The sequence below is a fragment of the Hippoglossus stenolepis genome, chromosome 15 (assembly GCF_022539355.2).
Source record: "Hippoglossus stenolepis isolate QCI-W04-F060 chromosome 15, HSTE1.2, whole genome shotgun sequence".
In the NCBI taxonomy this organism is placed as follows: Eukaryota; Metazoa; Chordata; class Actinopteri; order Pleuronectiformes; family Pleuronectidae; genus Hippoglossus; species Hippoglossus stenolepis.
The window spans coordinates 12697075-12713947 of NC_061497.1; the positions used below are offsets into that span (position 1 = coordinate 12697075).

The 16873-nt window shown below is 41.8% G+C and overlaps 1 protein-coding gene across 2 annotated transcripts; it reads right to left on the reverse strand.

The window, feature by feature from the left end:
• Positions 1-355: 355 nt before the first annotated feature.
• On the reverse strand, positions 356-16233 carry hephl1b (hephaestin-like 1b). Of its 2 annotated transcripts, XM_035178133.2 has the most exons (20): positions 15886-16233; positions 12887-13131; positions 11182-11394; positions 10177-10368; positions 9816-10070; positions 9165-9333; positions 7924-8057; positions 7703-7834; positions 6827-7032; positions 6083-6227; positions 5722-5934; positions 4936-5164; positions 4512-4651; positions 4304-4429; positions 4103-4209; positions 3732-3969; positions 3151-3290; positions 2099-2252; positions 1950-1964; positions 356-1705 (listed from the first exon to the last, which is right to left on the reverse strand). In XM_035178133.2, exons 1-20 carry the CDS (start codon positions 16065-16067, stop codon positions 1629-1631), a joined length of 3312 nt encoding a protein of 1103 aa, XP_035034024.2. In that variant the 5' UTR covers positions 16068-16233; the 3' UTR covers positions 356-1628. The 2 variants fall into 2 exon arrangements, with proteins under 2 accessions (XP_035034024.2, XP_047199505.1); XM_047343549.1 differs by lacking the exon at positions 15886-16233 and having other exon boundaries at positions 11182-12713; positions 12887-13027.
• Between the last annotated feature and the right edge of the window lie 640 nt (positions 16234-16873).

Consider the following 16873-nt stretch of genomic DNA (forward strand, 5'->3'; position numbering starts at 1 on the left):
TACAGAGCGTGATGCTGAAACTGTGATCAATATGCTAATCGATGGCTGAGTGAACAGTCAACCTATCCAAACAAACACTGATATGGTAATTTGTGCTGTTACTGTGATCAATGCCCCTGATAAAAGGTAAAAACAACCCCACCAAGTTTGAAATTCGGATTTGCTTTTAATCTGCTGATGGAGCATTTGATCTATTGATCGATCAGTCCTAGATGAACCAGTCAGACTGAGTATCAGACGTTAAATGATCAGCTGATCTTTTCTGAGTTTTGCTGATGCTGCAGTGGATGTATCTGCCCTGATTTAACAGTTATTTACAAACTCATTACAAATCACCCACAACATATACAGCTAATCTGGTGCAGTGCTTTATTTCCTAAACCTTATCAAAGACACTGATTGATCTGATCAGCTACCACAGGATATCACACACTTCCAAGACAGGGTGCAATTGTGTGATATGTAACAAAAGTCCCAAAGAATTAATTATGTAAAAAAAAAAAAAGACCTCAACACTTCCACACAGTATTATTCTCCATGTGGATCTGAGTATAACATGTTTGCTGTCATAAAATCAAAAAAAAAAATTGTTGAACTGTGTTGCATATTTAGCCAACTTGCAATTTTCAATTTGTTTTAACTCCACCTTGTGGTGTCAGAGGAAAAGCACGTGAAGGACAAACTAGAGGGGCTTTCAGAGAGCATACCCCTCCACCAACAGTCCCCGAATGAAACCACTAGACTAGACACTTTACAAAAAACAATAACTGTACATGTTGCACAAGTCCTCCTGCTTATAGTATATTTTGTTTGCTTATAGTATTTTTTTTATCTTTTGCTTAGAGTATACTTTTTTATTTTATTTTTACATACATTTTTTGTTTTTGTTTATAATTGCACTAACACACCACAGCAAATTCCATGTATGTGCAATAAAACCCGATTCTGATTCTGATTAAATTCTCTGGATCCAGATCTTTATTTGGTTCTGCCCCAAATTACACACACTCATAAATATATTTCCCTCTCTCGTCAAGATCCATGAATTATTCTCTGAAAACGGAAATGTGGAAGGAAGTGAAAAAAATCATTGTATCCGCCAATTGATACAGATCCAGTTCCTTTCTGACCCTGATGTCACATCCGTCCACCAAGTATCGCGGAAATCTGTCAAGTATAGTTTGTGTAATCCTGCTAAATAACAGACAAACAAATAAACAGACTGACAAACAAATGCATACGAAAACATCTCCTTGGTAGAGGTAATAACCACTAATACACATATAAAACAATATTGTTCATTGCTCATTCAAAACTGTATTAAAATATTTGGTATCGCAGGGCTTTGCTCAAACACAGTGCAACATGTCAGAAAACAGAAAAAACGTAGAAAAATCCACAGAATTGTAATATTAAATAAAAATTCTTTCAGTCCTAACAAATGTTATACGATCCCGAGCTTTTAACACGATTGCACAGTCGCAGATGAATCTTAACTGGTCTGATCAGTGTTTGATATTTACATAGAGTTCATATTCTCCAGCAAACACACCAACAGTGATTTCTGTCCCTGGAATTGTGAAGTGCTTTATGGTGGTTACACACAATCCAGTGTTAGACTCCTCTTATCAGTGCAGTTCACCTACGGCCAGGAAACAGAGTAAGAGCAGGAGCAGCGTCTGTATGGAGCCTTTCGTTTCTGTTGCTGGGGAAAGGAAACATGTTGAGAGGGAAGTCAGAGACAGGAGGCATTTCCGCTTCAATACAAATTTGTTTAAGAAAATCACCCTTAATATAATTGTAATGGAAGCTATTTAATGTAATAATGTGTGTTTTAAATTCCCTCAGACAATCTGAAGTTTCAGATTAGGTGGTACAGTGTTACATCAAATTCATTCAGAATTGAACTGACAATAATTATTAATAATATGTAATGTTTGGGTGCTTACCATGTGAGGAGTTTTCTGGAAAAGAAAAAGACATAAAGTGAGATGTTTGACAAATCCTCTTTAACTGCTGTTCATTTCCATTCACACACACACACACACACACACACACACACACACACACACACACACACACACACAGGCATACGCACCTTCGATGGTGAAGGTGGTCTCCATGCCGGCGTGGATGTGATCAGTCACATGACAGTGGAGCAACCAAGTCCCTGGGATCCCGGCCACCATCTCCACAGTCTGGAAGGTCCCGGGGAAGAGGTCAAAGACGTCTGCACGGTGGACGCGGTCCGTCTGACACACACACACACACACACACACACACACACACACACACACACACACACACACACACACACACACACACACACACACACACACACACACACACACACACACACACACACACACACACACACACACACACACGCACACGGTGCGTACAGTACAACAAAAGGGAACAAAAAAGAGGAAATAAACACTTTCTGAGTGAGCAGATGAGGAAATACCAAAGTGATTTCAGAAAGTCGAGACATTGACAAGACCGAGCTTGTCTGCCTTCTAGTGCCATCCGACCTCTGCAGCCCATCCAGAATGTAGCAGTCAAGCTGCTACATTCTGGATGGTCTACTCCGCTCCTCCGCTCCCTTCACTGGTTACCAGTGGCTACCCACATCCGCTTCAAGACAGTAGTACTTGCGTACAGTGCTGGGAACGGATCAGGCCCAGTCTACATCCAGGACATGGTTAAACCTTACACCCCAGTCTGTCCACTCCGCTCTGCATCGGCCAATCGACTTGCTGCTCCCTCACTGCGAGTTAGTCACTCAACAAAATCACGACTCTTTGCTGTCCTGGCTCCAAAATGGTGGAACAAGATCCCCATTGACAGCTGGACAGCAGAAAGTCTACACATCTTCCGCCGCAGACTAAAAACACATCTCTTCCGACAACACCTTGGTTAAGATGATGATGTCTAATAACCATCATCAACTCTGGTGTTTATACAAAAAAATATATATATATCACATCAGCTAAATGATTTGATATGTAATGTAGAAGTCATTATTATCATTGTTGCAGCCCCACTCCCAGATAAAACCAGTGGTATTTGTTTATAAATAATATTGCCTCACACTCTTTTATTAAAAGAAAATAATAATAATCCTTTTTCGTTGGTGTTGTAAGTTACCTTGTAGGTGAAAGTCTCAGCGTGGAAGTGAACGGTGTGCATGTCCACTTCGTTGCCCATTCCCAGTAGATACCAGTCGACCTTCTGGCCCTGCATCATCACCAGTCCATGGAGGTTACCGTACAGCTTACCATTGATCCCTTCAATATACACATTCAATTATAGAGATTAACACACACTCACATCATCAGACAGAGAATCACACTCAAACAATTTTCAGAAAGGAAAACCAGTATCACAGATCTTCCTTTTACATGTTGACACCAATCCCAACTGGAGTGTGGCTAGCCGACCCAAGCCCACTGGGAGCCATCAACCAAGTTCAGACAAAAGATTTGAAATCAGATCACGTTGGCTGGGCTATCCATTTGATTTTTGACACTACACATGTCTGTAATCCGGGAACACATCAGATTTGGTTTGGTTTCGGACACAAAACAGAGGTTTGGGTCGAGCTAGGTTAGTTTTGTCTCAAATAGGAGCAGCACTCATAATTTCTCATGAAAATCCATAAATCTTCATTTTTATAATAGATTAGATGGTTCTTTTTACACCCCCTCCTCCTTTTTCTTATCTCTCACCGTGCATTTTGTTACTTTCTTCAAAGTCATCGTCGTACGTGACGGCATCGGGCTCGACGCCGAGGTACGTCCTGATGTTGTCGTCCAAGTACCAGGACTGGTTTTCATCATGCACCATAAAGAGCAGAGCAAACTCCTTCTCCACGTCACCCCTCTGTCTGTCGGGCCCCCCCTCGCCGCGCCGCAGAGTCCCGGGCCTGCATATCACCAGAGGCCCCAACAGACCACTGTACAGATCCTGAACATAAACAAAGGAAGCTGCTCTGTCACAAGCATGCAGTAAATCTTCTACCCAAAGAAGAAAACACTTCCTTACAACAGCAACACGGTGAATCATGATGTGACTGTGATTGTCTACGGAGTGTATGTACCTTAATGAAATCAACATTGGAGTAGTAGGCGAAAGAGATGCAGTTAGGATCCGAGGCCCCTGGACCAGATCTTACAGGAACATCCCAGGTCAACTCGAGTATGTGACCTGAAGACAAGAGAACACAGGACAAACAAAAGTCAATCCAACTTTTGTAAGAAAACTTTGAACTTAACTTATTTTATTCCAATTTTACTCTCACCAGGTTTGACAGGAATGTGCGCGCCACTGGCTCTGACTCCATGTGCACCAATCGAGTATTCACGACTGGCTTTGTTCTTGAATGAGATCACGATCTGCTCTCCCACTTCTGCTTTGATTATTGGTCCTACAGGGGACGAGAGAACACACGTTGTCTTCAGCCTTTTCTGTCTTTTCCACCAAACAACACAAAGTGCAGCTGAATTTACCCATAATTTCCAGGTGCTGTTGACTGGGCAGCCGTTTCTTCTGAACCCTGAAGGTGTCGTCTGTGTATTCTCTGTACACCACCTTCTTATAGCGTGATCCAATGCTGTTCGTCCCTTTCTCCACAAAAGTGCTGCCTGGACTGGGAGACATGTGCCAATTTGCTCCCATTAACAAACAGCAATAAGTAATGCTACTAATCACATGCTCCGGCTCTGACACTGAAATGCATCATCCTACAATTATCATGCTCGTACACACACACACACACACACACACACACACACACACACACACACACACACACACACACACACACACACACACACACACACACACACACACACACACACACACACACACACATACACACACACACACACACACACACACACACACACACACACATCGATCATTGACAATTACCTGTCCCCTGATGTGACCTGGTGCTTCTCCAGCTCCCAGGTTCTCTCGGGTGAGTAATCCCACTCGATTTCTTCAGCACTGATGAAATACTCCACAATCTTAGTTGGCTGTGTGTGGGTGTGGTTGTGTGTGTGCTTCACTTGACGTCTTGGGCAATAGTCGACTCTGTACTGCTGCCTCATGCCAGCTGAGTAGTGGTCAGTCACTCTGCAGCTCACTTCATACACACCTGACAGAGGAATGGAAAGAGGTGAAGGTAAGGTAAGATAGGGTAAGATAAGGTAAGATATAGAAAAAAGGCAAAATATGCTTTCAATGACACGATACGACATAACAAGATAATGCCTCTTTTTTTAATTAAAAGAGACGCTGATGCAATTTTGAACATTTTAACCTAGTTAATTTTTGTGGGAAAAACAAAGATAAATGTTTATTAAAGGCAGGTTTCTTTTTTTTTTTAACTACTCTAACATTCAGCATATTTGACTAGTTTACAGCATCCACAATGACACGTTGACACTTAATCTGTTTCTGTCTCCGGATTTGTTTTTGAGGTTTGTGAGAGCAGACGTCATTCGAATGGGAGAAAGAACATTCCACCAACCCAAACAGCCAACAAACATCCCATGAATCATATAAATTCAACAGAAAGCTTTGAACTGTTTGCATAGTGGTTATTGATGATTCCCGTTGTTAAGTGTTGGGTTTGGTGTGGCAGTCAGAGGACACATGGCATATGAAGGAGGAAATGTGCTTTGAGTGAATGTGAAGAGTAATATGACTGACCAGGGGTGTTGGGCTGCATGGAGACACTGGCAGTGGTGTGAGGGAACAGGTTGACAGTGTCACGTGTTGTGCTCTGCTTGTTGAAGGTGTTCCCTTCAAAATAAACACCATGGATGTCCACCTCTGTGCCCAGCCCGAAGGTGTACCACCAAACTTTGTCCCCGGCGCACATCTCAAGTCCGGCAAGGTTCCCGTACATGCGTCCGTTCACAGCTTTAAATGATCGAGAATATTTAAACAGGAAAACACACATCAAAAGTAGGAACTGTACTGAAATTATCGTACTAATGGTATGAGAGCTACTATAAGAAATATTTAAATGAGATAAAACGACACACTCTTAGCCAAACACACTGTTTACCGTGCATATTATTGCTCTCGATGAAGTCCTCATCATCTATATCTGACTCGTTTCTGCCAAATCTCTGAATATTCTCCTCCAAGTACCAGCTCATGTTTTCATCCATGATAGAAAAGAGCAGGAAGAACTCCTTGTCCACATCTTTCTATGAAGCAACGCACAAACAGAGGTGACAATAAGGACACTGCCGCAGCTGCAGGTAACAGCACGAAAACTAAAAACGTATCAAGATGTTTTAGACTCTTAAACGCATCTTTGAACATGCAAACATCAACGACTATATTGTCTTCTCAGCATTTTATCCTCAGCCTCATTATTTTATCTGCAAAGGCTCAAATACTTGGTGGCCCTGAGGTGTAAGACAACGGTCAAATCACAAAACAACAAATAAGAAAAGCACAAAGGGACGTCTGTCGGGACGGTTCCACTGTGTATGTTTTTAACAGGAAAGAAATGCTGACAAAACGTGTTTGGTGATTTGTTGTCGCCTTTTGTGTTTTGCCTTCGTGTTAGAAGGAGGCACTTCAGGGCCACCATACAAATCGCCTGACAACGATGATTAAAGTTTTATTTAATCTCATTTTATGTAAGTCGCGCTGTAACAATTATTCCATTAATCAATCCTTGTCAATCCATGATTCAATAAATCAATTAAAAGCAAACATTTGTGGGTTGAATATTATTTAAAAAGGGGATTTCTGTCTCTGCATGAGATATTTCGTTAAAGGGAAAATAAATAAGCACCCGGGTTCCATTCTCCGTCAGCGCTCCTCTCTTACACACGAGCAGAGGTCCCACGAGCCCAGAGTTGGTGTCCAGTGCGGGATCAGTGGCGGAGTAGTACAGGTAGGGGATACAGAGGGAATCAGATGGAGACGGACCCTCGAGGACCTGCCAGGTGTAGACGAAGCGCTCGCCTGGGCCAACGTGGGAGCCGGGCTTGTCAACACCTACAGTACAACAAAGTCCTGCGATTATCCGATCTGGTATCACTTCAGTCATTTGTTAATCCCCACACATATGAATCAAAGACGCTGCTCACATTGCCAGTGACCTTGATTCTTTCAGAGAGCATTAAGTTTGTACTGTGGTCACACAGCAAACAAAAAACTATATAACCAATAAAACTTGCACAGAGAAAATGGTGCTGCGGATCTGAATGTATTCTGTTTGCCTAAAAACAATAAGAGCTATATCACTCCTACAATTCACTATACAAACAAGGTTAAATTAAGGCGCCAGTTGGTATCGCATTAAAAGTTTGTGTCTGCAAATTGAGCCTGGCAACAGTTTTCATATTTCAATTTGTGGTATTCTGAAATTCAAACATATTTCATTGCAATACAGCTCGTGAATTCTTTATTTTTTGAGTCTTTTTGAGTTTTTTGCTCAAACTTAATAAAAGTATTAGTCGATCCCTCATTAGAGGCACAGAAAGGGAAATTTAATCCAGTCTTAAGGTAGTATTCAGATGCTAATGTCTGAACTTTTCAATTATCGGCGGCAGCATAATTTGTATTGATCCACTCCCCTTGTTATCACTCAATTTGAGTCCTGATATCTAACAATTATATCACAGTTTCTTGGTTGTGAAATAAGAATCTGTGGCTGCCTCCTCACCGTCCTCATAGCTGCTTCCCTGGGAGAGTTTGTCATAGTGCACGCCGTGAGGCTGGATGCTGTAATTTCTATCAGCCTTGTTCATGAACGTCACTCGGATAGTGTCTCCTTCCTCTGCCCTCAGGACTGGACCTGGACAAATAGAACAAAAAGATTACTGGAACTAGAAAAAGGCGAAAGACGAGCAGAGATCTGTTTTTGCCAAATCTGGAACGCCTTACCAAGGATTCCTAAATGTCCAGGATCAGGGGATTTTACAACGGTGAAGGTATTGTCTGTGTACTCCTTGTAGATCACTTTCACGTATTTACCACCGAGCCTCCCACCGTCTCTGCCAAAAAACATCTCTGATGCTCTGAGAGAGAGACGGAGGGGAGGGGGGAGACAGAGAAGAGGCAACACCGGTAGAAATGACTGTTTGGTCTGGATGAATCAGCAGCGTGACAGTGGAACTGAACAGTCAGAGAGGCTTTCACTGTGTTAGGTCAGGGAACAGTAACGTAAACAATTGTGTCCCTGATAGGATACTCCCCTGAGCAGGACTTTAGAATGACTCTGTGGACTTTTTGATGGTCTCTATTTAGACTGGGTTTGGATTTGCAATTTGATTGCAATGGACTTCTAACTTATCATTTCCTGTTTTGCTTTGTAGTTCTTACCTTACATGCCCCTTACTTCTTTTAACTTCCTGTCTTTGTCCTGTTTGTTTATCCACATCACATTGCTAGGGAACACTGGTCATTTCTCTTTAATGAAGTCTGCAGAAATGCTGAAGTACGGAAAGTGTGCATAAAGGGCTCGGAGAGTCTGCGAGAAAGCCCTCAGACAGCTGAAGATATCACAGTGGGACAGCTCTGAGTCCTCACTTACTCTATACTATAAGCCCATCTGTTTGAAAAACACATTCTCTTTTCCGCACTTCCTGCCTTGTGCTCTGTTTGTACATCCTGTAAGCTTGACAAATCACAACAACTATCAACACTGTTTATGATGGGCACATCAAAACTGCCTCACCACAGGAAGGATCTGCCCTAATCAGCACTTGTACTTTCTACATGTAAACTATCCATCTGTGACATTTCAGACTTCTGCTCTAATTATATATGCAGCTGCCTGGCTGTAAAGCACATATCTCATTCCACATTAGGTGCTTTGAGACATGTTATAGTTTTATTACAGCTGTAAAGTGATTTGCATCATAGAAGTGGTTTAGGACTGGATATTAGGCGGACTGACTGTGATGAACAGACCAGATGAGGCAATAAAACAAGCACGGATGTGGCCCCCAATAATCGAAATAGTTTGGAGAAAGCTGGCATGGATCACTGTGTTTGATGCAGAATTCATGAAGTGCATTGGGCTGGATAATGATTCACCCCTTACTCAGCAGTGACCCTGTGTGTTATCATTAATTACAGTAGGTTGAACTCTCCAGTCCAGTGTGTTGCTCACGTCTGCCCACCTGTCGGCCTCGGTGAGGGACACGTTGTTGATCAGGTCCTTTTCAGAGGGAGCATAGCTCCACAGGACCTTTTCTGCTGCCAGGTAGAAATTCCTCACAATGCCGCCCGCCGCTGCAGTGCTGGCCTCACTGTCACATGACTTCACTTCATAAAAGGCCTGCATCCCGGCTGCAACAGATGAAGAGACATGCACAAAATATATTATAATAATATTACACAGACCAACTCTGGAGGTTCAGATTTAACGATACATCAATAATAAATACTCCGTTCAGTTTACACTCTCAACGCCCTTATCTTGTAGCTGTCGTCATATTAAAGAGAGGTCAAGATCTGAAATATGCAAAACTACCAGAGGTGTGGTTGGAGGGTAAATAACACTTTCTTTGAACAACACAGGAATAAGAATAACACATTATATAAAGCCTGGTATGATACAAAGGAATTATTTTACAATTATTCATAGTATGTTCATAGCAAATAAGATAAGATAGACTTTGGTCCTGGCGTCTTTTGAAATACAAGCTTTAAGACTCATTACATCACACACTGACATAATGGCCTTGACTATACCTCACAAAAACGCATTCTCCCCCTGTCAGCAACTCAGTAAGTCTCGGTGCAAAGAGGTGAAAGGTCAGGAGCCCTACCCTGCAGGTGGTCATTAACCTGGCAGGTCAGCAGCCACTTCCCTCTTGCTCTCGGGACCATTTCAGCGGTAGCAAACGTGGCAGGGAACAGGCTGAGGACGTCTGTGCGGTGGCCACGGTCGAGCAACGTGTTCCCATGGAAAAAGGCTGAGTGAATGTCAACTTCGTTGCCCATGCCGAACAAATGCCAGGCTACTGCACGGTCCTGGCACAATTTGATCCCGGGCAAGTTACCAAACATGTAGCCGTTAATGGCTGTAACACAGAGAAACACACAGAGCGAGGTCAGAGGAAGGAACAAAGAGACCTTCTTTTATAGCATAGTGAAAATGAGGTTTGCGATCATATTTGAAAGACACACCGTGCATCAGGTTTGACTCCTTGAATTCTTCGTCGTCTTCGACTCCATCTGGATCAGAGAGGCTCTGAATGTTGTCCTCCAGGTACCAGCTCAGGTTCTCGTCCACTATGTAGAACATCAAGAAGACGTCCTGGTCCACATCATTGCGGGCTGAGTCTGTGACGGATTCTGGCTTTGTCTCCTTCAAGGTTCCTGCGCTCATACAAAAACATGCAACATAGGTCCTGTGCAGACTTGGTGTTCAAGTGCTCAGCTTCAAGTACATGTGTTTAAACCTGGCTCTAAAATGTGTCCTAAATATGACTCCTGTGATCACTTGTGATCACATCTCACTTCCCTGCTCTATATGAGAATAATCACTAACGTCACTGGTGTTCACAAAGATCAAATTATGTTGTTTTACCCGGTCTGAGTTTACAGATGTGTCCGATGTCACTGTGTTTGTGTGGTGTTGTGTGTGTAGGTGTGTTTGAGTGTGTGTGTTTGTGTATAACGGCACGGGCGAGCAAGCAAGAGAGAGAGAGAGGAGTCGGGAGGGGCTGAATCAATGTTCATACTGTGGCGGTGGCTACAAACAAATCGACATATGGTCACTGAGAAGCATAAAAAATAAGTTTGGTTCACGGTGCACTGTAGTGGGTCCTGATGCATTTGTGTTCACACATGTGTCGCAGAGCACTTCTAAATGTGGTTTTAATGATCGGATCTCAGTACGGATTTGAGTGTGTTCAGACCTTTACCTAAGATAACACTGAACACTTGGGATGGGATAACTCTGGATAGATGTTAATATAAGGTCTGAACTGGGTCATAGATGTAGGACAGGGTTAAGATATTATATATTAATGTAGCCAAACACTGATAGAGGCACATTTCATCTTTCCTCGCCTCTGGTCTCCCAACATCTTTGTTTTAGACAGGTTCAAAAAGGCCCTTGGTGACTGTAACTATGACTAAGGAAAACAGAAATCATTTTCATTTGCAAGTGATCACATATCTTCATACCTTTCTTGCAGGTGAGCAGAGCCCCGATAAGTCCAGAGGCAATGTCCATAGGGGCGTCTACGTGAGAGTGGTAGACCCAGGTCAGGCAGTTAGCATCATCATCCGTAGGGGCAAATTCTGGCCTGACCTCCCAGCGGTAGGTGTAGCTGCCTCCTGGAGGAACGGAGTCATCCTCCTTTAACCTGCTTGACGTCCCATCTGGATAGAGTGCCCCTGGTGGGAATGTACAAGATGTTTATGTTGAGATTTGTCTGTTTAGAGAGCAGCTCTGCTGCTCTGATTTCATTGTTATGTCAGTAGAACAACATCTAAATGGTAAGGGTTAGGGTTTAAAACGTGATATGGAAGAATTTAGAAAATAATATGCCTGAAACAAATGATTCTAACAGGTTTATACTATATGCTTCAGTTGTTCAGCTTTACAAATCATGTTCATATCCACTTCTTCTCTATCTCTGTTCAGCTTTCAGCCTCCACGTGTGTGTGATCTATATACACATAAACATCTCAGTCTTAGTCATGGGCACACTGACCTCTGTACCCATATGCACTCGTGATGAGAAATAATTAAGGACACACTTATCTGATTTCAAAGTTTTATGTGTGTCGTCACCACTGCGCCCTTCAGAGTCAATAGGCCCACAACTCTCCCCCTTCTTGTACAAGATGCTGTTTATTAAAACTATTTGACTCAACAGCTGGTTACAGTTTATCTGAGCTCATGTGCCTCATAGACAGACACAACAGGCTCCTGCTTGCATTCTGTTGAAAGAGGAAACACCAAATTTTACTTTCACTTCCGAGTTCTTGGAAGACTATCGAAATTCCTGAACCACGATGTATACTATCAAATGGGTGGGGGATGGGGGCTTTGTTACATAACAACGAGCTGCAAAGGTCAGAACACTTGAGAGACGTTTTGACAAGAGGCCACATCTTCCATGTAGGTCACTGAGTTATTGCAGTTGCCATGTCACTTTCTGCACATGGCCACAACATGCCATATTTACACACCAGCATTACACAAAGCCACAGCTTTTGTGTAAAAAAACAGAGAGAAGAGATTATATCTATTCAAGCTAAATATGCAACCAATGTTAATATTTCATGATGGAGTCTGTGTGGTCAAATTGTCCCACTGTCTAAAGTATTGCCATAACTTTGAAGACCAAATCTCTTGACAATGGCTCACATATTGCATTATATTTTTAAACTAAGGGCACGTCTCTACAGTATGCCTAACAGTTGCCTTATGAAACCACATTTAAATTCACTAGATCTGTATCTTTACAGTATTTGGATCTGCACCAAATTTCCCACACTCATAGATATCAGTCCTATTAATATACATAATTGTTTCAACAAGATCCATGAATTATTCGTTGGTGAATTGGTGAAAATGTCAACAAACGCCCTATTTTACAATGTTAAAAAATCCTGGTTCTGCACCAAAATCGAATGGCTTCTTTCTTGACCCATACTGCATCCTTCAAGTTTCGTGGTAATCCATCAGGTAGTTATTTCTGGTCCTCCTAACTAACAGACAAATAAACACGGACAAAAACATAACCTCCTTGGCTGATGTAAAAATGACCATATATGTAATGTAAAGCGTAACTTATTAATTTAGTGTCTTTCTGTGTGTAAATACAATATGTGCATTTCTATGATCACATGTACTGTATTATATTGTGTAACACTCTACCCTCTGATTTCTTATCATAGAAGACTCCATGAGGATGCATAGAATAGCCCCTGGATGCAAAGTTCTTCAGGTGGACCGTGATAACGTCATCGACCTCCGCGCGCAGTATTGGCCCCAGGAAGCCCAACCACTCAGGGCGGGGAGCCTGTGTGCTGTATGTAGCGTCCGTGTACTGCCGGAACATGGCCTTCTTATAAACACTGCCCATTCGGTGGGGTCCTCTTTCCAGGAACACAGCCGCATGCCTGAGATTGAGACAGAAAAACATGGGAGATACAGACACAGCAGGGGATTCACACACAGAGGAGAGTGTGTAGGAGGTGGAGGAGAAAGAGATGGCAACAAATCCTGTTTCAGTTTGCACATCTTAAAGTATTATAGAACATTCTCAAAACAGGATTGCACAATGGCACACACTTCTATCTCACTGTCATGATACAATCATATTTTTGCAACAAGCACAGATATGTGTAAGGAATGTTAAAGCACAAGTTGAAACACATCTATTAGGGCTAGATTATATCTGCATACACCGTCACAGCAATGCAACTGCCTACTTTGTGTCAAGATACAAACGGCATGCCTGTGACCAACTATACAACTATAAATATTTAATATAAAAAAACAATTACCTGTATAAAAAAGTAGTGAAGTATAAATATAGCAAAATGTGTGATACCACTGTGGAGCACTGAGCTTTCACAAAAGTCTCTGATTACCTCCACTGAGGAGGTACCTCTTCACTGCTGTCCGTTGGTTTATTTGTTTGTTTGTGAGCCGGAATACGCAAAAATTACTCAACTGATTTCTAACAAACTTGGTGGAAGGATTGGACATGGGCCAAGGAAGAACTCATTACACTTTGGTTCAAATCTGGAAAAAGTGGTAGATGGCATATTTATTTGTCACTTGTATTTTTGAAAATGTTTTGCCAATTTACCTGGGAGCCATGGATCAGACACATTTAGGGGACTGATATCTTTAAGTGTGTGCAATTTGGTGCGGCTTGATTGAAATTAAGGGGATTGTTAGAAGGTATTGGCTCTATTAAATTCTATTTTACCTTTTGAATTCTTTACTGTCTTTGTCCATAACTAATGAAAATTCACATCAAACCGCACATGAGCAGGTCACAAAGCTCTTCACACTATAATCCTGCAGAACAAATTGTATCTCTCCAGCAACTGGACTTGTCACTATTGTGATTACATGTTTCTCTTAGTTAATGACCCGTTACAAGAGCTGCGGCAAACACATTTTTGCTACTGCACATCCAGGACATAGTCAAGACAACAAGGATGGAAAGCATAATGTTAAGTCGATCCATGCATGGGTCGTACTTTGCTGACAATCTAAAAGGGGGTTTTACTAAGCCCCTGGTTGGAGAAATTGTGTGCTCATGATCAACCACCCTCCCTCACAGGAGTGAGTCAGGAAAACTCCAGCATTACGTAAGGATGTAAAGCTTATGTTGCTTCGTGTTCTCTCTAAGAAGAGGAGGCAAACTGGAATAATCCAAGCGCGATTAGTAAAATCATGATTATGATTGAAAGAGGGCTGTAGTCCACGTGTTTGTCAGGTCCGTGAAAAGAAGCCTTGTCATCTCTTCTTTACAAATTACATTTTCCATCTGAATCCAAAAATGTACTTTAAATTACAGGAAAATCAAAGCAGTACATGATGCTGTGTGTTTTCCATAGTGTTCTGAGAGTCTTTTAAACTAGGGATCATTATGAAAACAACAAAAAAAACATCCCTTAATCTACCATCTGAACTCCAAATGATAACACTGGCTATATGTGATTTACAGCCCGGAGGAACACAGCTGCCGGCCACGTTAATAGTATTATTTCTGGGCTCAGCTTTCCATCTAAAACTTAAAGGCAACGTACATTAAATGTTCCTAATCACCAGGTTGGAGGCATTCAGAAAATCCTCACAAAGTCCAGACTTTGCACCCTTTTACATTTTTCTGCTGATGCATCTACTTTGTAAAACGTAACAGTATTGATGTGCCTGATGAAAACTTTTCTCTGATTTATATGGGAAGCAGATGTTTTGCGTGCCCTGGTTTATCTAGCTGCTGATCGCAGGAAGGAGAGCAGACATTTACTGTTAGTCACCATCCTCTGTAAATAACAGACGGTCAGTTAAGCACCCAACAATCCCCTGCGAAGTCTAGACACGGACAAGACGACTTAGTGCAGAACTTTTTCATTTAAAACTTATTGTACTCTTTGTGTTAATAGTAGGGATCTTTCAGCACTTACATCACTTCAGATGTGTCAGTAATATCAACACCTCGCATGTCAATTTCACGTGTATGATTAAATGAGTAAATGATAACACAAATTCAATTACTTGACACAAAAAAAAGCAAGATTATAGAGAAACTTGAAGTTGATTATAATGATGCTATGAGACTACTACACAAGAGACTGAGATGATGTAGTGCGAGTGAAATGTTTGTCGCTGCAGGATTATATACTTTCAAATCTGTCCTAAGAAATCTCATGTGTACATTTATTTGCAGCTCAGTGACTCTGAAAATGAAATAATCCCTGTTCTATGAAATATGTAGTAATACTGCAAACTACCAAGCCCAGCTGTGGATACATTGGTATAGTTGTTAGTGAATATTGAATATGTTAATAATAATGAATCACATTTTCTTCTGTATTAAGACTATCACATGTGGTGTTTGTTTAAAATGCAGAAATGTTCTGATAAACCGATTTTGGAGGGATTAGAATAGTATAGTATAATGCAGTAGAATATAAAGTAGTATAGTAGGCTATAATATAGTATTGTATCATATAGTATAGTAGTCTATGGTACAGTATATACATTATATGATGCATAGCATGACACACTAACATAAATCTAAATCAATCAATCATATGCTTATTTAAATCTTTTTAGCGCCTTTGATTGTATTTTATTCTGGACCCTGAATCTGAATAATAACATCAACGTCATATCAGTGTGTCACAACTCACTCGTCATTTCCGATTTGTTCCCCGTTGAGCAGATTTTTGCCACTTGGAGCATAGTCCCACGTTTCCTCAATGATCCCCACATAGTAAACTCTGTCCCGGCTGCGCGTCCCTCCCGCCCCGGAGGGCAGGAGCGACAACATCAACAACAAACAACCCGCAAACAGCCTCAAAGTCTGGGCCATGGTGCACAGGGTCGCTCCTCTTACTAGTCCCGCGGCAGAGCTGTGCAGACGGATGGGGAAGTGGAGAGCACCCGTGTCTCCTCCATGTACGCACACAGTCACTCTTGCTGCTGCTGCCGCTGCTGCTGCTGCTGCTGCTGAAGTTCTTGTGAAAGTGTGCGAAGGGGGGAAACAGTTGGTCTATTCAGCAGGAGTGAGCACCTCCTCCTCCTCTTCCTCCTCCTCCTCCTTCTGTGGTATCCGCCATCAGACGTGCACGGATGATGATAATAACCACTCAATGTTCTCCCGTTAATTACCAGTGATTGAAATCTCCTACTGGGAAATTAAGGTAATTAATCTACTTATACTGAAATGCAGACTCAAGCAGCGTGGATTGTCTCAATTGGCTGTCAATTTTCCAGAGGTGATGAATAAGCACGTTTCTCAGCTGGTGCGAGTGCACTTAAGAGAACTGTGCGGGATGATAATGACACACTGCAATTAAAAAAAACAAACTATTATGGCCTGCAATTATGATGTGATTTTCTCGTTCTGATTATTAAATCTTTCAACCTCATCACTTTCTGATAAGTCAAAGAAGAAGTGCCTTTAAGTCATAAAGTCAGTTATAAACCATTTATATGAACAACTTGGGTTGCCAGGTTGAGAAAGATCTACCTGGCTGATTGTAAATGTTTTTATACCATTAATAAATACATATGTATTTGTAGTTTTCACACTTTCTAATAAGTAAAATGGATTTTGGTCGAGATGCAGTGCCCTGTTGAAGGACGAGGAAGCGTCCAGTGGATTTTTACTCAATC

What these genes read in the sequence shown, in the direction of transcription:
- hephl1b (XM_035178133.2), bottom strand. Translation starts at nt 16,067, where the DNA reads ATGGCCCAGACTTTGAGGCTGTTTGCGGGTTGTTTGTTGTTGATGTTG. An exon ending in TGGACATTTAGGAATCCTTG is followed by an intron (nt 7,835 to 7,923) that starts GTAAGGCGTTCC and finishes CTATTTGTCCAG; the next exon opens with GTCCAGTCCTGAGGGCAGAG. An exon ending in CTGAGACTTTCACCTACAAG is followed by an intron (nt 2,253 to 3,150) that starts GTAACTTACAAC and finishes TGTGTGTGTCAG; the next exon opens with ACGGACCGCGTCCACCGTGC.